The sequence below is a fragment of the Felis catus genome, chromosome X, assembly GCF_018350175.1.
Source record: "Felis catus isolate Fca126 chromosome X, F.catus_Fca126_mat1.0, whole genome shotgun sequence".
Classification (NCBI taxonomy): domain Eukaryota; kingdom Metazoa; phylum Chordata; class Mammalia; order Carnivora; family Felidae; genus Felis; species Felis catus.
In genome coordinates this window covers 114435045-114457741 of record NC_058386.1, presented here as the reverse complement: position 1 = coordinate 114457741, position 22697 = coordinate 114435045, and the positions used below count along the sequence as shown (strand labels likewise).

General features: G+C 44.4%; 1 protein-coding gene across 4 annotated transcripts in view; it reads left to right on the top strand.

Moving 5' to 3' along the window:
* MCF2 (MCF.2 cell line derived transforming sequence) overlaps nt 1-22697 on the top strand; it is a 111359-nt gene that overhangs the window by 37670 nt on the left and 50992 nt on the right. For 3 of the 4 annotated variants that reach the window (XM_045050765.1, XM_045050764.1, XM_045050766.1), the window contains exons 5-9: nt 15798-15917; nt 16739-16855; nt 18442-18591; nt 20828-20961; nt 21776-21890. In XM_045050765.1, the coding sequence (XP_044906700.1) occupies nt 15798-15917; nt 16739-16855; nt 18442-18591; nt 20828-20961; nt 21776-21890 (636 nt within the window). Of the gene's footprint in view, nt 1-3438; nt 3819-15797; nt 15918-16738; nt 16856-18441; nt 18592-20827; nt 20962-21775; nt 21891-22697 lie in introns of those variants that run through there. The other variant, XM_045050767.1, reaches the window with a different exon arrangement.

Sequence of the window (22697 nt, the reverse complement as noted above, 5' to 3'; positions counted from 1 at the left end):
GTTTTATTCATTTTTGAGAGCGAGCACGAGCGGGAGAGGGGCAGAGAGAGAAGGGGACAGAAGATGTGAAGTGGGCTCTGTGCTGACAACGGCGAGCCCGACGCGGGGCTTGAGCTCACCACCTTGAGATCACAGCCTGAGCCGATATCAAGAGTCAGATCCTTAACCTGCTGAGCCACCCAGGTGCTCCCACTTTTTAACATTTCGATGTGTGTCTTTCTAGACATTTCCTCCCCTGGGATAGAGTAGGGCAGTGACTCAACAGTAATAGAACTTTGCTCCCCTGTTGGATTCTAGCCCCTACCTTCCCAAGACCCAGGTGGAGAAAACAGTTTCCCTAAGAGAAAAACATGAGAGCTGCAGTCCTGCTCACAGCCTGGGTGATCTTTCACATCACTAGGCTCACGTGGGTGCGGTGGCATTGTCAGACCCTTCTTCATAGAAGAGGAGGGCAGTGTGGGACCCGTAGACTACCTAGCTGGCAAGATTGGGGCTGTCTGTAGAAGTACCGTGCGGTTAACCTCCTCTATCAGACCAGAGTAGCTGGGAATCAATGTGTGTGTGTGTGTGTGTGTGTGTGTGTGTGTGTGTATTTAATGTTTATTATTGAGAGACCGAGCATGAGTGGGGGAGGGGCAGAGACAGAGGGAGACCCAGAATCCCAAGCAGGCTCCACGCTCGGAGCACAGAGCCCAACATGGGGCTGGATCCCACGAACCGCGAGATCGTGACCTGAGCCGAAGTCGGAGGATGCTCCAGCCGACTGAGCTCCCCGGGTGCCCCCAATACATTCTTTTCTTTGAGAGTCCAGCATCATCCATCGTCGGAAATCTTCGTCTCCCCACTGACATGGGAGGCCACTCTCACCGGAGGAAGTTGATTTAGTGGCGAAGGCAAGCCAGAGATCTAAGTTGTTGGACTTCTTGACCGGTGTACCTTTTCCTGTACTAACCTAGCCAATGAGCGTAAGAAATCTACCGGCACTCACATGGTAAAATGCATGAGATTCTGTTCATACCCAGCTTGAATGATTCTTCATCTTGAGCCAATCAGCCAAGTGGGTTTTTTTGTTTATTTCTTTAACAGAAGTGTTTAACTATAAGCAATGGAGAGAAGAATACCAAATTCATACACGTGACTGAAATAAAATAGCAAAGCCTTGACTTCATGTAATATATTTTTGCTTTTTCAAGTGTTCACATTTATTAAGTAATGGTCATTCTGTTTCCTGACTAAGTACTGCAGGCAGGTATCATTATAATTGTCTCATAGCTGAGGGAATTACGTCGATATACACACTCAGGAAAGGTTTTGTGTGAAATCCAAGGTCAAATATCTAAGTAACTAAAAGAGGCAGAGCAAGAATTGAATTGTCATGAACTTCAGTTGTTGCACTTTCCACCTGCTGCTTTCTATCATTTTCCAGATGGCTTGTGGATAGACAAAAAAAAATTTTTTTTTAATTTTTTTAATGTGTATTTTTGAGAGACAGAGAGACAGCGCGACAGGGGGAGGGGCAGAGACCGAAGGAGACACAGAATCCCAAGCGGGTTCCAGGCTCCGAGCTGACAGCACAGAGCCCAACTCTGGCCTTGAACCCATGAACTGTGAGATCATGACATGAGCCCAAGTCGGACACTTAACTGACAGAGCCACCCAGGCGCCCCTTAAGTTTTTTGTTTTTTGGGGTTTTTTTAAAGGTAAAATTCCTTTGGAGAGCATAAATCTGCCTGGTGTATACTATTGAGCCGTGTCAATGGGGCAAAGTCAAGTCAAAGCTGTTGACCTTGCTCTGGCCTTTTAGGATCTGTCCTTGCGCTTGTTGACGAGATTTCAGTTTACAATTCTTTTCTACTTAATATAGCACTTGTTACAATAAAACACTTTTTATTACCCAGCCCAGCTTTTTTCTTTTGGCCAAAACAATCTGCTTGATTAAATTAATTTTCGTTGAGTGACCGTTTGGCACATAGCATCAGTTTTTTAAGGTTTTATTTTTATTAATCAAATAGGCCACTTGGAACAGAGGGTTGTTTTTTTTTTTTTTTTTTTTTTTTCTAAAAGAGAAATATCAGATTTGGTCTTCATGCTGTTGGTTGCAAGTCAACGGACCAGGAATGACTTGTTTCTTGGGAGGTGTAGCTCCCCTTTCTGCTTTCCTAGGGACGATCTTTCAGTGGGGAAGTGTGAACCCTGTTCAGCACAGACCTTGGCACGCAGGGTTCCTTCATTCTCTTTACTGCCAAAGTGATGGCTCTGGGCAAGATTGGGGGCCCAGGTGATGAAGACGTATAACCAGCTATAGATTACCTTAGGTGTTGTTTCTTTTTAACAGGTTAAATGTTTCTGCTTGTGGTATAGTTTCTACACCCATACTCAAGAGCACATTCATTACAGGGGTGCTTGGGTGGCTCAGTCGGCTAAGCTTCCAGCTCTTGATTTAGGCTCAGGTTGTGATCTCATGATTTGTGAGATCGAGCCCCATGTCGGGGTCTGCACTGACAGCACAGAGACTGCTTGGGATTTTCTGTCTCCCTGTCTCTGCCCCTCCCTCCTTCTCTCTCTCTCTGTCTCTCTCTCAAAAATATTTTTTTTAATGTTTATTTTTGAGAGAGAGAGAGACACACACACAGATAGAGCATGAGTGGGGGAGGGACAGAGAGAGAGGGAGACACAGAATCCGAAGCAGGATCCCGGCTCTGAGCTGTCAGCACAGAGCCTGACACGGGGCTCGAACTCACGAACTGTGAGATCATGACTTGAGCCAAAGTCGGACTGAGCCACCCAAGTGTCCCTGTCAAAAATAAATAAGTAAACATTTTTTAAAAAGCCAGCACGTTAATTACATCCCAACCATTAGTAGCCATTGGGCACTGTTTGCATTAAAGATAAATACTGAATACAAGCTAATTTCGAGAGCAAAAGTTGGATTCAGCAAAAAGGATTCCTGGCGAAAATTGCCACTGAAAAGATAAGGTGTAACTATCTTTGGTATGTTACCTTAAACATCTATGAAATAATTACACAACTCAATTTGAAGACCTTAATTTGTAAATTCCAAAATAAACTGCAGTCAGGTTATACTTTTTAATGATGGGAAACAAGATTATTTTCCGTTTGTACAATTGGGGGAAATGTCAGTCTGGGAGAGAAGCCTATCCATTATTAGAAAGTTTGTGTGTTCTTTCTAGATTATCATCAAGACAACATTCCACCAACCGGTAACCTGTCACAAGGCTTAAACTCAGAATAGCATTTAACCATAACAACAACAACAACAACAAACCTGGAGTGAATTTTCAGTTACGGATCAGGGTGGGACAAGAATAAGGGTATCCGTTAATACTACCTTCACAGAGATTCTCAGCATTCCACCTTAAAAATCAAACTGCGTAGAGGAGAAAGCCAGTCCCATCAAGCCCCTAGGAGAGAGTCATTTTTTTTCCCCCTTTCTCCACTCTTAGGACATGCCTCATCTTCAGCGGTCCGGCAGGAGCTAATCCAAGAGGTTCAATCTGGCTAAGTAATTGGGGGAATGTGTCAACTCTGAATTACAATGAGCAGCCGGGAAGGCTCGTCAGCTGACTAATCAGGAAGAGTGGGTGTTTTTTGCTGTGCTGCCACGCTGGTAATGGAAGCAGCTACGGTAGCTTTGTTTGATAGAGATTTTTGGCTGCCGTTTTTAAATACTACCCAAGAAGCAGCTCATATTTCATCCGTGTTGCACTGACAACTGGAAAAGAAGAGTGTTATTGTGTATAGGCGAGATGGCAGAGGCAACTCCCCCGAGAGGCAAGATGAGGTTCAGAAGGAATGCGGTAAGGGCTCTGCCTGCGGTCCTGGAAAGCCTATATTCCCAAGTTCAAGTGCAGGGATGCTGCGGCATGGTGCTATAGCACAAACTGCTGCCGAATGAGGCTTTTAAAGGACAGATGGAGAGAGAATGGAGACTTGTGTTTGCATGAATTGCATTGATGCGATCACTGTGATCTTGACATAGGGAAACGTAAAGGAGTCAAGGAGGTTGAATGCAATTTCAAAATCTAAATGTGATCAAGTTTATGAGGAAACATCGTCAGGCGTGTTATTTGTCGAAGGCCATGTGAGCAGTTTTGAATCGTTTGGCAGAGTAGCTTTAAATCGCGAGTTAAGATAATATCTAACAAAAGGATTCATCCTTTCACCATGGTCAAGTAGAGTGTGATATCATGGACAGGTCTGGAGCTGACTTCATCAGCCGTTTGAAAAGGCAGCCCTTCCTGGGTGTTACTTACTGTTCCAGTGAAAAATTTTAAAAGTCTGATGACTTGAAATCTTTCTGATTGCAATTGTCTTCCAAATTCAAACTTTAAAGATGCAGAATTCTAGTCTGTTGACAACTTTTTTTTTTAAGGGAAAGAAGTGACTTGATTTTTATTATAGACTAGAATTTAGAAATCTTTCCATTCAATAGGTTTCAAACACTTTTCTAAGTAAATTTTTCCCTTCATTGGTTCACTTGTGTACTAAATTCCCAGCAAATTTCTTAAGTGACATTTAGATGTATTTTGGGGGTGTGTGAAATAACACTAATATCTGGTCATCAACAAGGTTTTAAATGTCACTCTTTTTCTTTGAAAAGTTAATGTTATCGATGTTAGGATTTAAAATACAATCCTTGCTCGTTGAAAAAAATCAAGACAACACACACAAACATGAGAAAGTAAAAATCAGCCTTAGGAAAAAAAATGACATCTGGAATCAAAAGTAAGATAAGGAAACTAAACCAGTAGGAGTTTTATTGTGGTTGAAGGAGTGTTAACTTCAATGGGTGAGTAAATGCTTTATTTTCTACTCAAGGTCTTAGCACAGAAAGATGTAGTTTAAATTATAGTTTAGGTTATGAATCTTTCTATTTTGACAAAATTGTGTATCTTTAGCTCTACACATGATTTTGTACTTTGGGAATAAATAGTTTCAGACCCAACAATTTGTAGTGTGCAAGAAATGCCTTTGTACGTGCTTCGTGGCATTGGGGGCAGCTGGCATCGGTACTTTTGTTATCAAAAGTAACTGGCTTAAGCTTCCGGAAAGTTCCCGATTCCTTTATGTACACAGATATTTTGTCGGTGACAAATTTAGTTTCGTGTATACGCACCTACGTTAATAGACACACAAGTGAATTCAGGACACGCGCACTCATTGACTACATATACCTAGTAGTAGACCAATAGACTACTGCGTTACACACAGTATAGGTTTCGCCAAGGTAACTATGGCGTGACTGTTGCACTGAAAGAGCTCTCAATCTATTTCGAGAAGGGAGGACATGTTCATAACTAACTCTTACCAAAGAACTTCCAGGTGGATGGCTTCATGAAGGAAATGAATATTGGTTTGGACCTTAAGCAAGAACGTAGGTTTCTATTACCTTTCTTTGTTTCTCTCCTCCATTCTTCTCTTAAATGAATTCTTTCAAGTGGCCCCTAGGGATCAATGTCTTGAAATGCAATTTATTGGATTAAGTCGGAAGCCCAGAACTCTAGTGGAAGTCGCATTTGTTCTGTTTACATGGGTTGGCTTGACCAGGGTAAAAAATGTGAAACTCACCGGTGACACAGCGGTTTGACCTTGCAGGATCTCTGGAGTTGGGCTGATTTTGGAGACTGTGATATAAGTAGCACCTGAGAGGATGGGACAGTGGATTTAAAGTCCAGAGAGAAGATTAAATGGGTTACTTGGTGGAAATTACAATGACTGTGGCCGAGTGGGAGGGAGGGCATGATAACAGATAAGTGACGAGAAGGACAGACGTCAAGGAAGGACTGCTGCCCACGACTCTTCTGCCCCTGAGGTCATGTGGCAAGTTACTTGGAGGTCTGCAGAGTCACTCCTACTTTCTGTACTCTGTAAGGGCGCGGTATGGGAGAACAGTGTGGAATTCGTTCATGACGCTGGAAATTCTTCTCTGTACCTGAAGTCATGAAATTGTCCTCGGTGTATTCTGAAGAGGTAGTTTGGACCGTATCAAGGTCAATCACATGGCCACGCCTGAGCGTTCTATTCTGTTAGGCTATTGGATTAGAGCAGCCTCTGTTCAATGGGCTCCATGATGCCAGATTCTTTCCCCCAGTTTCTTTTGACCATTAATATTTGTCCCATTCTGTTAGATGTTCGGGTCAAGTGATTCCTTAACGCCAGGCAGCAGGTGTCAGTGTGCATTCAGCCTGTGTAACACTGAAAAGTGTTCTGTGTCTTAGAAAGAGCTCTCCCTGAGGATTCAGGGCCTGGGTGCCCCTGCTCACTGGCTGAACCCTGGACAAGTTACTGCACTGCTCTGTGCTTCGGTTTGTGCATCCAAAAAAGGCCGTAAAAGCTACTTGACCGCAGTGTTATGGGGGTTCACCAGGTAATGTGTGTACCAAGCCGCGCACATCTGTAATCGGCTTTCAGTCAAGGGTTCCGTCTTAGTGTTACTGTGTTGCTTTGCCTTAGAGATTAAAAAACGGAGAAAGTCTGTAGGAATAGAAGTTGTTTTATCGTAACGTAACCAAACTTTTGCGATGTATAACGCACTTTAAACATTTTTTTTTCCCCAAGTTTATTTAAGAGAGGGAGAAAGAGAGCAAGCACCAGTGAGGTAGGGGCAGAGAGAAGAGAGAGAGGGGAAAGAGGAGAGAGAGAGAGAGAGAAAGAATCCCAAGCAGGCTCTGCACTGTCATCGTGGAGCCCTACACGGGGCTCGAGCCCACAAACCGTGAGTTCATGACCTGAGCCACAATCAAGAATCAGATACTTAACCGAATGAGCCCCCCCGGGCGCCCCTGAACATTTTAAAAGAAATAAGTACAGAATCACAGACAAGTGTATACAGGGTGTATGAATTGCCTCTCTTTGGTACTACACAAAGGATTTAGGCGAGGTTGATTTCCAGACTTCAGGAGCGAGATGATGCGTCCAAGTGTATGCCTTTTGTTGTTCTTGCTGTCCTTACTGCTATAAGGCTGTGTAGCTGTGGAATTTGAGGGTAGGCGTGAGGAGAAGGGAGCAGATCTTCTCTAGGAAGGAAAGGTGAGAGAGAGAGCGAGCTAATTCTGTGCCCATTAACCGGAAGAACCAGAGAGATCTGCTGCGGGGGCGGGGGGTGGGGGGGAGGGGGGCGTGTCACGCATAGTGACTGGAGAAATGTCAGCATGTTCATTCTACTGAGGTGCCTTTAAGCAGTCACATGTTGAAACTCCAAAAAAAAAAAAAAAATGCCCGCAAGAAGCTAAAAGCAATGCTGTTTCCTCTCCCATGCTGGCTTTTTTTTTTTTTTTAATAAAAATAAAAACAAAATAAAATAAGGCTGACCTTTGGCCACATCGCTTTGCTCTTTTGACAGGCTCTCAAACACGATTTATAGTTTTACAATCTGGGGTTTGTGGAGAAAATAGAAATTGTGCTTTTTCATGTTTATATAACCATAAAGATTAGGGATTCTTAAAGCAGCATACCAAAGAATTTAGAAATGTAGTATCCCCAAACAGAAATGGAAAAGCTCAATGGTCTTGGGTTATCTTTGCTGTAAGATATGTGCGTCTGATACTAGTCGTGATAGGTGATATGCTGTTTGTTCATTTAAACACTAGTTTTGGGGCACCTGGAGGGGGGCTCAGTGAAACATCCGACTCTTGATTTGAGCTCCGGTCGTGATCTTGTGGTTTCTGAGTTTGAGCCCCGCAGTCGGGCTCTGCACTGACAGTGCAGAGCCTCCTTGGGATTCTCTCGCTCTCTGCCCCTCCCCCGCTTGTGCGCGCTCGCTCCCTGTCTGAAAATAAAATAAACTTAAAAAATAAACAATAGTTTTAAAATGGATTATCTTGAAACTTTTAGGCAAATGTGTGCATACTGTATAGAGAAAAAGCAGTCTCTCTCCCTATGTGTATGCTCATAGTCAAACATCTGCAACCTGGTCTTAAATCCATATGGCCTTTCTGGTTAAAATTTCTCGAGTGCTCTGTCCTGTCGAGATTCTCCTAGCCAGCGATCACAGAGAGAGGAGCATATATTGATACCTACCCGTGTTCAGATGACATGAAGCTTTAGGTCACAGGTCACAAGCTGGTAGTCCAAAGATGTGTTCTGTTTAGGTCATACAGTGTTTCAACAAACTTTGAACTTGTTTCCCATCTTTAAAGATCCTGACGTTTCACACAACTCTGGATTTCTGGCTTCTTTTGAGAAATTGAAGATTTGGCAAAGCCCACCTTTCCACCTGACATTTAGCTGAAACTGACTAGTGGTGCCCCTCCCCCCCCCCCCAATGCTCTCCAGTTCACCATAATCCCCCCCATTTCCGGTGACTACTCATCATCTGGGAAGAGTGTGATTTGCCATTTTCCACCTCCTTCAGGCTGTGTTTTGATGAAACCCTGCCTACTTCACGTGTTTCCATTCTTCCCCTAACACATGGTAGGCGTTCACATTGGTCACCTTTGTTTTGGGTTTCAGGTTTAGACTCTTGACCTTGAACCCGATCCTTGTACCATCGTTGCCACGCTTCCCCAGATTCCTCCTGTTGCTCCTTTTTCTGTCCATTAGGAGTTTCTCCAGAGGAAGGAAAGCTGAAATGAAAATACTCTTTTTATTTTTCAATCATAGCCTGTTTAAGAGTCGGGAATGTGTTTGTTTTTTTCTTTTTTTTAAATTTTTTTAAATTTCTAATGTTTGTTTATTTTTGAGAGACAGAGAGAGACAGAGTGTGAACAGGGAAGGGGCAGAGAGAGAGGGAGACACAGAATCCGAAGCAGGCTCCAGGCTCTGAGCTGTCAGCACAGAGGCCGACGCGGGGCTTGAACCCACGGACCGTGAGACCATGACCTGAGCCGAAGTCAGACACTTAACCCACTGAGCCACCCAGGTGCCCCAGGTGAATCTGGGTTTTCATTCTGCCACTTACAAGCTAGAAGTTTTTGGAAAATTGCTAACCTCCCACAACCTCAGTGTATTACTTCCCTTTTGCTGCTGTAACAACTTACCACAAACTTAGCAGCTCGAAACAACACAAATGTATTCTGTTAACAGTTCTGGGATCAGAAGTCCAAAATGAGTCTCACTGGGCTAAAAGAAAGGTGTTCGTAGGGCAGCGTTCCTTCTGGAAACTCTGGAGGGGAATCCACTTCCTTGACTTTTCCAGGTTCTAGAACCGCCCACCTTCCTTGGCTCTCGGCCCTGCATCCCTGCCCTGGGCTTCTCACGTCACATCTTCTCTGACTCTCCTGCCTCCCTCTTCGTCTAGTAAGGATCTTTGTGATTACCTTGTTCCCACTGCAAGAGTCCAGGATTATCTCCCCATCTCAAGACCCTTAACTTCCTCATATTTATAAAGTCCCTTTTGCTTTATAAGGTAATATATTTACAAGTTCCAGGGATTAAGATGTGGGCATCTTTGGGGAGTGATTATTCAGCCTACCACAGGCAAGTTCTCCAGTTGTGAAATAAGGATAAGAATAGAATCTAATGTATGCACTCAGCACAATATCGTAATTATGCTCATGGTGATCATGATTCCTGTAAAAGGCTTTCAGTAAAAAGCGACATTCTCACCCATGGCCAGCTAGTCAGTCTCCTTTCCCTTACCATAAGGCCTTCAGAGGTCCCAAACATACATAAATATGTGTGTGTGTGTGTGTGTGTGTGTGTGTGTGTGTGCGTGTGTGTGTACTTTAAAAAGTTTTGGGGCGCCTGGGTGGCTCAGTCGGTTAAGTGTCTGACTCTTGGTATTGGTTCAGGGCATGATCTCATGGCGTGTGAGTTCGAGCCCTTGCATCGGCCTCTATGCTGACAGCGGGGAGCCTGCTTGGGATCCTCTCTCTCCTTCTCTCTCTGCCCCTCCCCCTCCTCTCAAAATAAGTAAATAAACTTTTAAAAAAAGTTTAAAAATGTTTGTGTTCGAATATAGTTGACGCACAGTGTCATGTTAGTTTCAGGTGTGCAACACAGTGATTGGATGCTTCTATAAGTTCTGTGCTCGGGGCAAGGGTAGCTACCGTCTGTTACCCTACAAGGCTGTACAATCTCATTTTCGGAATTCTTTGCGCTGCACGTATGTAAGTGTTTGCTCGAGAGAGTTATGAAACGGAGTCATTCATGCGAGGTTATGGATTTGCTGTAACTAGACAAATATGGCAAGCACCTTTTTAGGTTGGGAAAGTAAATGGGACCGGGATCAAAAACTCCAGTCTATCCGATTGGCACAGGGGATTCAATGGGTGGGAGGGATACAAACCATATACGTGGTCTGAACGGTGTGATTTCGTTTTCTAAAAAAAATAAATAAATAACCGACCAGTCAGATGGATTTATTCCTCTAAATGGCTTTTAAATTTGAGAGTAGCTGTTAGTTTAACGGAGCCCGTGTGTTCCAGGACGATCTGTGTGGTCGCGAAATAAAGATTCTCTACCTATCCCATCATGAAAAACACTGTAAATGCAAGTATGCAGGCAATAACTGAAGTTTTCATCCTTGATGGTGCATTTTCTTTAAAAATGCTACTTTTTGTGGGCTTTTGGCCACAAGTGAATCCCTAAACATTTTGAAGGAATTAAGGAAGGACAACGTATGGCAGAATAATCAGGAAGTTTTCCTTAAGCATGATATGATTAGAATGTAGAACTCTCTTTAGAAGGATTTTTTTTTCCAGGTGCCCATGTTTGGGGCAAACCACTTTGTCAAATATAGGCAATGACTGATTCCGTAAACGGGGCGCCTGGCTGGCTCAGTCGGAAGAGCGTGCGACTCTCGGTCTCGGGGTCGTGAGTTCAAGGCCCGCGTTGGGTGTAAGAGATCACTTAAATAAATAAATAGATGAAGAAGTAAATAAGTAAACGAGACAGTTAAATGAGATGGTTAAAATGTTAAAAATAATAGCTACATAACATCCCTGACTTTTAAGCAGCGGAGCACCCCCAAACCCTGCCTGGATTTGCTTCCCTGTGGATTCTATAGACCATGATTCTGCTTTTTCTCTCCTCTCTCCTTTGTTCCCTGCCGTGTGATGGACCTTGGACCTAGGTGCTGGGACAACCTTGCTCTCCCCGGCGTGGCAGGCTAGAGACCAGGGCCTTCACCCCAGGCAGAGAGTTGCCAGGCTTTAAGTTGGTCAGGCTTAGGGCCACCTAAAGATTTCCTATGTGATACCAGAGACTATGGTGTTAAGGAAAGTCCGAGAGAAAAAGATGATGAGACCAGATCAACCTAGGGTCCATGAAAGAACAAAACACATTTTGCCATAAGTGTTGACAGAGGTCGGGTGCTTTCAGTTCCATCTGAAAGAGAAAAAAAAAGTGGAAAGGCAGCTGGGTCAAGGCAGGAAAGTATAATGGTTTTGGGAACTTACCCGTGTGAAGAAGGAGAGGCTTAACTCCTAAAGCAAATGGCATCGAAGTAGAATCTATGCTTTCTATCTAAAAATAGGCCCAGAGGGGCACCTGGGTGACTCAGTTGGTTAAGCAACTAACTAACTTCAGCTCAGGTCATGATCTCACGGTCTGTGAGTTGAAGCCCTGCGTCAGGCTCTGTGCTGACAGCTCGGAGCCCGGAGCCTGCTTTGGAGTCTGTGTCTCCCTCTCTGCCCTTGGCCTGCTCACGCTCTGTGTGTGTGTCTCTCTCTCTCAAAAATAATAAACATTAAAAAAATTTAAAAATAGGTCCAGAGTTCTCCCAAGGCTCTGTCAGAGTCTCCCCTTTAAGCAAGCCTTTATCAGAGCCCCTGGGTGGCTCAGGCGGTTAAGCATCCAACTCTTGATTTCCGTTCAGGTTGGGATCCCAAGGTCGTGGGATCGAGCCCTGCATCGAGGGAGAATTGGGATTCTCTCTGCCCCTCCCCTGCGCGCGCGCGCTCTCTCTCTCTCTCTCCCTCTGTCCCTAAGTCAATAAAAAAACTTAAAAGAACCCAATACGAAAATGTATGTTAACTAACTTGAATTGAAACAAATTAAAAAAAAAAAAAAGCAAGCCTTTATCAATATCCTGGAAGTTTTCTACCTAAGCCTACTTGTCTTTAGATCCAAGAATGCAAGGTAAAATTTAAAGCCTATCTTCTTTTTTTTGGGGGCTTAACAAAGTTCCTCTGTGTTCATTATTTAATTTAATTCTTATGATAACTATAGGAAGTACGTGCCATGTTTAACATAAAATACACACTATGTACATCATAGAGGCATCGTTGGGACTCTGTCTCTGCTTCTGGTCCTATACGCATGTTAGCTGTGTGCTTTGAAGTGAGTTTTCTCCAGCGGTTCACGGCGACCAGCAGCTCTGGAACCGCACCCTCAAAGTGTTCTTCCCTCAACACTGGTGTGAAAAATCCCAGGGCAGGACTTCATCCCACCACTGATCGCTGTGTGTTAGGAGGGCAAGGTCATGTAGGAAGATCACAGTTCTTTTTTTTTTTTTTTAAATCTTTATTTTTGAGAGAGACACGGTGGGAGCGGGGGAGGGTGGCAGAGAGAGGGAGACACAGAATCTGAAGCAGGCTCCAGGAGGGGTGGGGGGGTCTCTCTGGGGTCTCTTTTAAGAGGGCACTAGTCCCCTTATGATGGCTGGGTTTCAGCACAGACTTTGGGGGACATAACCACTTAGTACCTGAGAGAGGGGAAGAAGTCTCTCCTGAAGGGAGAGGGTAGCAGAGGCACGGCCACCTGGGGGAGTTCGGAGTTGGACAGCCAGCCCGATTTGTGTCTGTTTATAATCATTGATTAATTTATTGATGTCGTTTTGACTTCTTTTCTTTCACTTAACTGTTGATGCTTTATCACCGTCTCAAGTTGTATTTACGGATTTTATTTTATTTTATTTCATTTTATTTTATTTATTTATTTTTCAACGTTTATTTATTTTTGGGACAGAGAGAGACAGAGCATGAATGGGGGAGGGGCAGAGAGAGAAGGAGACACAGAATCGGAAACAGGCTCCAGGCTCTGAGCCATCAGCCCAGAGCCCGACGCGGGGCTCGAACTCCCGGACCGCGAGATCGTGACCTGGCTGAAGTCGGACGCTTAACCGACTGCGCCACCCAGGCGCCCCTGGATTTTATTTTTAAGTAACCTCTACACCCAGCGTGGGGCTCAAACTCACAACCCCGACGTCAGGTGTCTCACGCTCCACTGACTAAGCTAGCCAGCCACCCCTCAAACTGAATTTAAAGTATCCCCAGTTTTAAATGTGTATTTCCCAAGAGTCTAGGTCTTAAACCTGAGTGAAAGTTCCTCTTTTTGTTAATACCCACCTCCTAGCTCGTCTGTCTGCCTCCACTCTTGTCCAAATCTAGTCCTTTCCTAAAGCTGAAGTGATCCCTCTAAAATGCTGATCGTGTTGCTCTGCTGCCTAAAACCTCTTAGAGCCTCCCCTTGCCTCCACGAAAAAGCCAAGGTCTTTCCTGATCTGGCATCTACCTGTCTTTCTAGCACCGTCTCCCATTGCTACACTCTCGAGCATCATTTTCCTCTAGCTTTCCTGACCGGGACGTCTAGAAGAGATAGGGAAGCGTACAGTGATTAAGAGCCCCGACTTACGGGGCACCTGGGTGGCTCAGTGGGTTAAGCGTCCGACTTCGGCTCAGGTCGTGATCTCGCGGTTGGGGAGTTGGAGCCCCATATTGGGCTGTGCCTCTGTCAGTGAGGAGCCCACTTCAGATTCTCTGTCTCCCTCTCTCTTTGCCTCTCTCTCTCTCTCTCTCTCTCAAACATTAAAAAAAAAAAAGAGCACTGATGCAGGCATAGATTAAGACCTCACCAGCCGGGGCAAGTTAAACTCTCTGAGCCTCAGTTTCTTTCTGTCTTTTTTTTTTTTTTAATGTTTATTTATTTTTGAGAGAGAGAGAGCGAGCAGGGGAGGGAAGAAGAGAGACAGAGACAGAGAATCTGAAGCAGGCTCTGTGCTGATAGCACAGAGCCCAATGTGGGGATCGAACTCACCAACCATGAGATCATGACCTGAGCTGAAGTTGGACGCCCAACCAACTGAGCCACCCAGGCGCCCCCGCTTGCTTTATTTGTAAAAGACGCTAGCTTAACTACCTCACACGGTTATTATGAAGAGGAACTATGATAATGTTGGCAAAATACTTGGCATAGAGTAAGCATTTTTTTTTTAATTTTTTTTTTCAACGTTTAGTTATTTTTGGGACAGAGAGAGACAGAGCATGAACAGGGAGGGGCAGAGAGAGAGGGAGACACAGAATCGGAAACAGGCTCCAGGCTCTGAGCCATCAGCCCAGAGCCCGACGCGGGGCTCGAACTCACGGACCGCGAGATCGTGACCTGGCTGAAGTCGGACGCTTAACCGACTGCGCCACCCAGGCGCCCCTTGTAAGCATTTGATATATGGTAGTTCATTATTAACGTTGGGCCATACTGTTCTGTCTCTCGCTAATTTTCCATCGTCCCCTCCTTATCTTTTTAAAAAATGTTTATTTATTTTAAGATAGAGCACAAGTGGGTAAGGGGCAGAGAAGGAAGGAGAGAATCCCAAGCAGGCTCTATGCTGTCACCGAACACCCTGATGCGGGGCTCGATCCCGTGAACTGTGAGATCGTGACCTGAGCGAAAATCAGGAGTCAGACGCTCAACTGACTGAGCCACCCAGGCGCCCACCCTCCTTGTCTTTCTTTCAGCAACTATTTCTTGACCACCTACATGTCCGTATTCTGGAAACGGGGGAAACATTGGTGCACCAGAATGACATTCTGATCTAAGTAATTCCTTTTTCTTAGGCTTCAAACAGACCGTTTTGACCGTCTGTTGCGGATTATTCTACTTCCTTTGTTTCACTTATCAACTTGTGCTATAGAGTTAACGATTACTAATGGACTGCACCATTAGACTGATTTTCTTGCAAACTGGGTAGGGACTACATCTTATTAATTTGGGGACACCGACTGCTAACAGTGCGCGACAGTCGTTCGCTTAGGTACATGGAATGGACATGTAGAAGAGACTCTGTGAATGTTGCTTGGATGAAAATAAAAATATGATTCCATATCACAGGTTTCTTCCATTGCTTAGCACATGTATATAATGTTTAAGCTCCCTTTGACTTTTGGGGTTATCCTAGGAACCTGCGTTCTAATTCCGTTTCACAGGGAATAAATGCAATTCAAATACAAATGACTAACTTTAAAATGACGTTTCAGGGGCACCTGGGTGGCTCAGTCGGTTAAGCCTCCGACTTTGGCTCAGGTCACGATCTCACGGTTCATGGGTTCGAGCCCCGCGTCGGGCTCTCTGCTGACACTTCGGAGCCTGGATCCTGCTTTGGATTCTGTGTCTCCTCTCTCTCTCTGTCCCCCTCCCCCTCAAAAGTAAACATTAAAAACATTTTTTTAAATGAAGTTTTAGGGTATGGTTCGTGGGGTGCCTGGCTGGTTCAGTCGATAGGGCGTGTGACTCTTGATCTCGGGGTTGTGAATTCAAGACCCATGTTGGGTGTAGGGATGACTAAAATAGAAATAAACTTAAAAAGTAATAAATAAAATAAAAACCTAGATTTATTTTGTAAAAAAGTATAGTTGTTCTTAACTTGGGATCTACTTTTGTGTGAGAAAATTCTCCGCCATGAACATTGCAAGGGTCTGATCTGATGACCTTACATTACTTCTGTTTCTGTTTCCAAGTTTTTAGATTGTATCAATATCCATTTTTAAAGTTTTGTCCTTCTAGTGGCTTTTATTGCTTTAAAAACGGTTTCCTTTAATTACGTATTTTCTGATACGTGCTCAGTCGAGTGCACGTTTTGACGATTTGTTCTTCCTTTCCTGCGTTTCTCCTTTCCGTAGGTTTCTTTTCCTGGGAACTTGCACTTGGTGTTGGTTCTACGTCCCAGCAGTTTTCTTCAAAGGACTTTCACGGACATTGGATTTCGATTTAGTCAGGAGGATTTCATGCTGAAGTTACCAGTAAGAGTATATTGTTTAAATGTTTTGTCTCTTTAATTCTTGTGAGGACTTTGTACCATGCTGTTGATGCTTTACCCGTGCTCACAAAGCATCTGAAAGAAAAGAAATAGAATTTGTCTTCCCAAACTACAAACTTGAAATCCCCCAAAGTCTTCTGTTTCTATTGTTAAACTAAAGGAAGAGTTTCGTCAATTTGTAACAAAGCAATCCCTGTTGAATGAGATATATGTCACCTACGTTATTTATGTGTGTGTATATGCACGTGTGCGTGTGTGTATAAAATCAGGACGTTTTATTTTTAGGGAAAAAATGAGCATGTGTTTTACGTATTTGAACTCCCATGAACTTAGCATCCTGAGCTAGTTCATAGTACCATGATCTTTTTTTTAAAATATATTTTTATACGTTTATTTAGGGTTAGGGAGAGAGTCTCGTAAATTATGGTACTTTTGCGAAGATCAGCCCCTCCTGATAAGTTATAACTTACTACAGAAAGCCCTTTTCCTCCGTTGTAGGCATAACATTCTTTCGGAAGGTTGGCCATTAATAATGCAAAATTTTAGATCAGGGAGAACCAGCGATTTGGGTTTCTATGGAGATTAACTTTGCTTTACAGAGAAATGTTTCGTATGTGAAAACTGTTATTACCAAAGAACGTAGTGCAGACGGATGTGGGCGGGGGAGGGTGTACAGGAGAGAACTATTAGAACCATTTGCAAAAGGTAACTTTGTGCTAAGGAAATGCTGAAGTTCATTGTACAGTTGAATGGAGGGATGCCGCGAAGGGCAGTTAACAGTATCTCTCTTGCTTATTTATATAGGTGGTTATGCTGAGCTCAGTTAGTGATTTGCTGACATACATTGATGACAAGCAGTTAACCCCTGAGTTAGGCGGCACCTTGCAGTACTCCAACAGTGAATGGATCATCTTCAGAAATGTATGTTGCCTTTGCTCTTACTGTAGAGCCTGTAGTTCATATTAGCCTTTAAAATCTAGTTCCGGCATTGTTCTCCTCTTTGGGAAAGACAGCTTGCTGCGGCTCCTGTTTTTCAAACCCATATAATTCAACATCTTGATTTTCTTCCCTAGGAAATATCTAGAAATGATGAAGAGGCACTGAGGATGGCAATTGAAGGAGAGGCCTAGGGAGTAAGGCGATCGTGCTCTGTCCACTGCCTCCGGTGGCCATGTAGTAACTTGGAGAAACAAAGCGTTTTGGGTTCAGACCTCAGCACTGCTGGTTTTTAGCTGTGTAACCTTGTGCACGCTATACAGCCTCTCTGGCTCTCAGTTTTCCCAACTATAAAATGGGAATAATACTACTTTACGTCATAGGGATATTGGGAAGATTAAATGAGATAACAAATGTAAATCGCGTGGCACAGTGCCTAACAGATGACAAGCCCTCAAAACATGCCAAGTAATACGATTCATGTGTTCCTAGCGATGCTTCTGAGGCAGTTAGGATTACAGTAGAGTTTCGCTCGGTCCTAGAAATTGGCAAATAGGCAAAGACCCTGTGCCTCGCAGATGTGAGTTTATACTAGAAGAATCTTTGTCCCAGATCCCAGCGATAAGGGAACCCTTCTGAAGGAAATGATTTCTCATTCAATCAGGATTCTGTTTTCCTCATCTTTGTCATTCAGCAGTTCTTTTTGTTCGTACGAAAGTGTATCGTCAAAATTAGTGTCTAGCCTTTCATAACCTCTAAAACTGCAAACGAAAGAGCAGATCACCTCGAGCTGCATGGTAAGCAGAGGGTGTATAAGGTCTCTACGGGTTGCCCCCCCCCCCAACTTTTCTTTTCCTGAGCAGTTGATTTTGGAAACAATCAACAGCGCAACGCGACTTGACATTGGAGGGCGACCGAACCTTCGCAATCACAATTTCAAGTCTTGTGCCTGAATGAATTGTTGTGGCCAGTTTGTTCCCCCATCACCCTTGTGCATTGCTTTGTTGGAATGCTAATGCTTGCTCATAAGTTATAACAAATGTCCGGTGGCTTTGATGTTCTCTTCCAAAGTAAAGTTAGTATGAAGTGATTTTACATTTGCAGGGTCTAATGGGATAGACCTAAACAAAGTCAGAAAGCGAATGACTCAGTCCACGGCATCTTTAAGAAATTGTTTTCAGGGGCGCCTGGCTGGCTCCGTCGGAGGAGCACGCGACTCTCGAGTCTTGGGGTCGTGAGTTCGAGCCCCACGCTGGGTGTAGAGATTACTAGAAAAAAAGAAAGAAACTTTAAAACAAAGACATTGTTCTCATTGGCGTTCAAGAAATGAGTACAGAAGTTTAGATAAAAGACATTCAAGAAGACTCTTTAACCTCATGTCAGTTTCGTAGAGGCTTAGCTACAAAGGTAGCGTCGATTGCCAAGGGCAATGCCAACTTTCCTTAGCAGAAGAGAGGTCATAGTATATGTGCTTGTTATCATACCTAGATGAAAGTGAGTACAGTTACTGATCTAGGTATTGATGTGCTGGCAGTTTCCATGGAATTAAAAGGATCACTGGGTCTTTGCAGGCTATAGAAAATTTTGCTCTCACAGTGAAGGAAATGGCTCAGATGTTACAGTCCTTTGGAACTGAACTGGCGGAGACAGAACTGCCAGATGATATTCCTTCAATAGAAGAAATCCTTGCGCTTCGTGCCGAGAGGTATCGCATGTTAAAGGTATGTCTGAAAGCGTCAACAAACAACCATGACCCATGGCCTCTCTTTTACGGCGCACGTGCATTTCACACTGACTGGTGGGTGGGGGACCCACAAGGGGAAAACGGCCCGGATCTGTTGAACGTAAGTGGCCCCCTTGGAACTGGTGCATCCTCTTGAGAAGTTCTTTATTTGTTAGTGGAAGAGTCCACGCTGCCCCAGAATAAGAAGTCTACAGTCCTCTTTGTTATCACGGATTCTTTACCTTTTCAAAAGGCCCCCTCGTTTGGAAAGCTGGAGAATCAAAAGGCAGATGGGTGTTCTAGTTTTACGCCCACCCCAGGTGCGACGGGAAGTGGAGAAGGAGAACCAGATGAGGAGTCAGGGGGCCCGCGACCAAGGCAAACATTGTTGAATTGATCACAAGCTTTCTTTTGCACAGAGTGCTAGTTTTATTTTTTCCTTTTTTGAAAGTAGGCTCCACGCCCAGCACGGGGCTTGAGCTCACGACCCTGAGACCAGGCGTCACGCGCTCCACCGACTGAGCCGGCCAGGCATCCCCAGAGTACTAGCTTTTGTTGTTTTCTACCGTAGACCTTAGATGGCAAGTTGACTTTGCCCTCCTACCCAGTTGTCTGGAGTGTTGGGTTGTGAAGGATTCTGAGTCACAGTTCAGACAATCACCAAGTACTTTGAGAAGCACGTTCTCCCGAAAGTTGAAGAATGATCTCAAGAAGCACCAGGCTCTATCACTCGTGTCCTTCTGGGGCGGGGGGTGGGGGGGTGGGGGTGGGGAGGCGGCGCTCGGATACGAGCTCTGTGTAGAGACGACACCTGTGTTTTAGTTTGAATTGCTTTTTGAGGGGACGTTTGTAGATGAAGAGGAGAGAGACTGAACTCGTGAATCATAATCTCAAAGTAAAACTGTTCCAGGAGAGAAAGCTCTGACCCTCATAAGCTGTGTGATCGGGCAGTTTGCCTCCTCTCTCTGAGTTGCGGTTGCCCTACGTGCACAGCGAGGTTGATGCCGATATGTGTGTACCTTGTAGGGTTGTTGTGAGGATGAAATGGAGGAAGTGATATATGTACAACCACGTTTGGCACATAGCCACTATTTCATAAATATTAGCTCTTTTTTTTTAAATTTTTTTTTTAACGTTTATTTATTTTTGAGACAGGGAGAGACAGAGCACGAACAGGGGAGGGTCAGAGAGACAGGGAGACACAGAATCTGAAACAGGCTCCAGGCTCTGAGCTGTCATCACAGAGCCCGATGCGGGGCTCAAACTCACGGACCACGAGATCATGACCTGAACCGAAGTCGGACGCCTAACCGACTGAGCCACCCAGGCGCCCCAATATTAGCTCTTTTTTTTAAAAAAATTTAACGTTTTATTTTATATTTGAGAGAGAGACGGACAGAGACAGAACATGAACAGGGGAGGGGCAGAGAGACGGGGACAGAATCTGAAGCGGGCCCCAGGCTCTGAGCTGTCAGCACAGAGCCCGACGCGGGGCTCGAACTTACGGGCAGTGAGATCATGACCTGAGCCGAAGTCGGACGCTTCACTGACGGAGCCACCCAGGCGCCCCGGAAATATTAGTTCTCAGTGATTATGTTCTTATTTATATTGGTGGTGGCTTAGAACCTGTTCCCGGACAAATACAGGGACACCCACATTTTTGCCTAACAGTTCAGAGGACCCTTGGATTTCCTGAAGGGAGTCATAGCTCACTCTTAGATGCCCGAAGAATCTACCCACCAAGGTTAAGACCTTCTGAATAGAAAGCAGCGTATGCTCTGTGAGGAATTAATGAACCCAAATGTGACGTAACATAATATGGCAGGCGGCGGTTGATAACAACCTCCCTATCCCTGAATGTGCTTTAAATATTATGTTAACTGCATGCTTTCCAATGTGGTAGACTTCATGACGCTACGACTGCTTTATTAGAGCACGTTAAAAATATTAGTAGAGTAGAATGAGTTAGAACTTTCTACCAGTAAGAGAAGGAGACTACATCTGGACCACAAGGGACTGCTGCCTATAAAGATCTTATAAAAATAGCGATCGCAACACCCGTCTCAGTAGGCAGAGGCTTCTTGGAAATCCTCACGGGTTTTGGATTCAGTAGAGGCCGTTCTAGAACTGCCGTTTCTCTTCTATAGCGTGCTCTAGGTGTATGCTTCCTTGTCGTGAAGTCATGCGGGATGGGTTGCTAGCAGGCTAATTCATCCCACCGTGCCTTTTTCCAGAATGATATTACAGCTGTAACCAAAGAAGGAAGAATCCTCCTCACAAGTCTGGAAGTGCCTAGCATTGAAGATGTTGTCAGTTCAAGACTTGAACGTCGGCCACAAATCAATGGTGACTGGCAAACCGTTAATAAGTGAGTACTCTCCTTTTGGTTTGGAATTACTTATCTTACACTTTTGAATGGGAATTCTAATTTTGCTTCAGTCTCTTAAGTGTGCAAGTATTTCTGGACCTTTGGGAATCTGAGAACAACTTCCCTCGTCTCACAGACATCAGTTTGCTTGTAGGAGAGGTTCTGTGGACATTGATGGGCTCTTCGTGGACCAAGTGTCATGGTCTCTGACTTTGCTTATAATTCTTTTTTTTTTAATGTTTAGTTTTGAGAGAGAGAGAGAGAGCGAGCGCATGTGTGCAGGCACACGTGAGTGGGGGAAGGGCAGAGAGAGACGGGGAGATAGGATGCAAAGTGGGGTCTGTGGTGACAGCAGAGAGCCTGATGTGGGGCTCGAACTCACGAACCCTGAGATCACGACCTGAGCTGAAGTCAGACACTTAACTGACTGAGCCACCCAGGTGCCCTGACTTTCCTTATAGTTCTTTTTAAAAAAATTTTTTTTAGTATTTATTTTTGAGAGAGAGTGAGAGAGAGAGAGAGCGCGCGCAAGCAGGGGAGGGGCAGAGAGAGACACACACACACACACACGCACACACACACACACGCAGAATCCGAAACAGGCTCCAGACTCTGAACTGTCAGCACGGAGCCAGGCATGGGGCTCGAACTCACGAACCGCGAGATCGTGACCTGAGCCGAAGTCGGACGCTCAACTGACTGAGCCACCCAGGGGCCCCTCCTTATAATTCTTAATGTCCAGGCCAGATTTATGTACTTCCCTACAGAACAAATTGCTGGTGTGAAGGAATTCTAACGACTTTTCTTTGTTAAGATTGCTGACTCAAGTACATGATATGGAAATAGCTTTTGATGGATTTTGGGAAAAACACCAACTAAAAATGGAGCAGTATCTGCAACTATGGAAGTTTGAGCAGGATTTTCAAGAGGTCAGTTAAAACATTCCTTTATACGGGGCTTTTCATTATTGCCAGCGGCTCTTACTTGCTCCTTGATCATGAGAAGTGCAGTCTCACGAGATGCCCACTGACACCCAGAGCGAGATGGAAAGGGAGCAAATGTGAGCGAACCCTGCCAAGATGTCTTTCTGGCTTACTAATCTCCTAGGATAAAGCACTGAACTTGTAAGGAGGACTCAGTTGCTGTCCACCCTGATGTTTATCTTTGAAACTCATTTTACATACAAATTGCTTTCAGGCTATGGACTAGGTTTCCAAGGAAATAATACCCACTTCCTTCTTGTGGTTGTTGCTGTTTTAATACCAGATACTTATACTGACCGTATTTAATATGACCTAACAAAAACATTTTTCTTTTTTTTTTAATGTTTATTTATTTTTGAGAGAGAGAGAGAGAGAGAGAGAGAGAGAGAGAAAATGAATGGGTGGGGGAGGGGCAGAGAGAAAGGGAGAGGGCTCTCAGAGCCCGACGTGGGGCTCGAACCCACGAACCGTGACGTGAGATCATGACCTGAGCCGAAGTCAGATGCTTAACCGACTCTTCCACCCAGGCACCCCAAAACATTTTTTTTTCTGATCCAGTAATTTATTTCTATGAAAAGCCTGATGGGTGAAATGAAATCGTGTTCAATTATGCATTATTTGAAAGGCTAAAAGTACATTCTAGTTGGATGCTTCTGGAAAATACATCACACTTGGTCAAGCAACACAGTCTCTTTCATAGAACTTTTCCAGGAGATCCGAAGAAAACTCATCTCTTTTCTCTCTCACATGTGG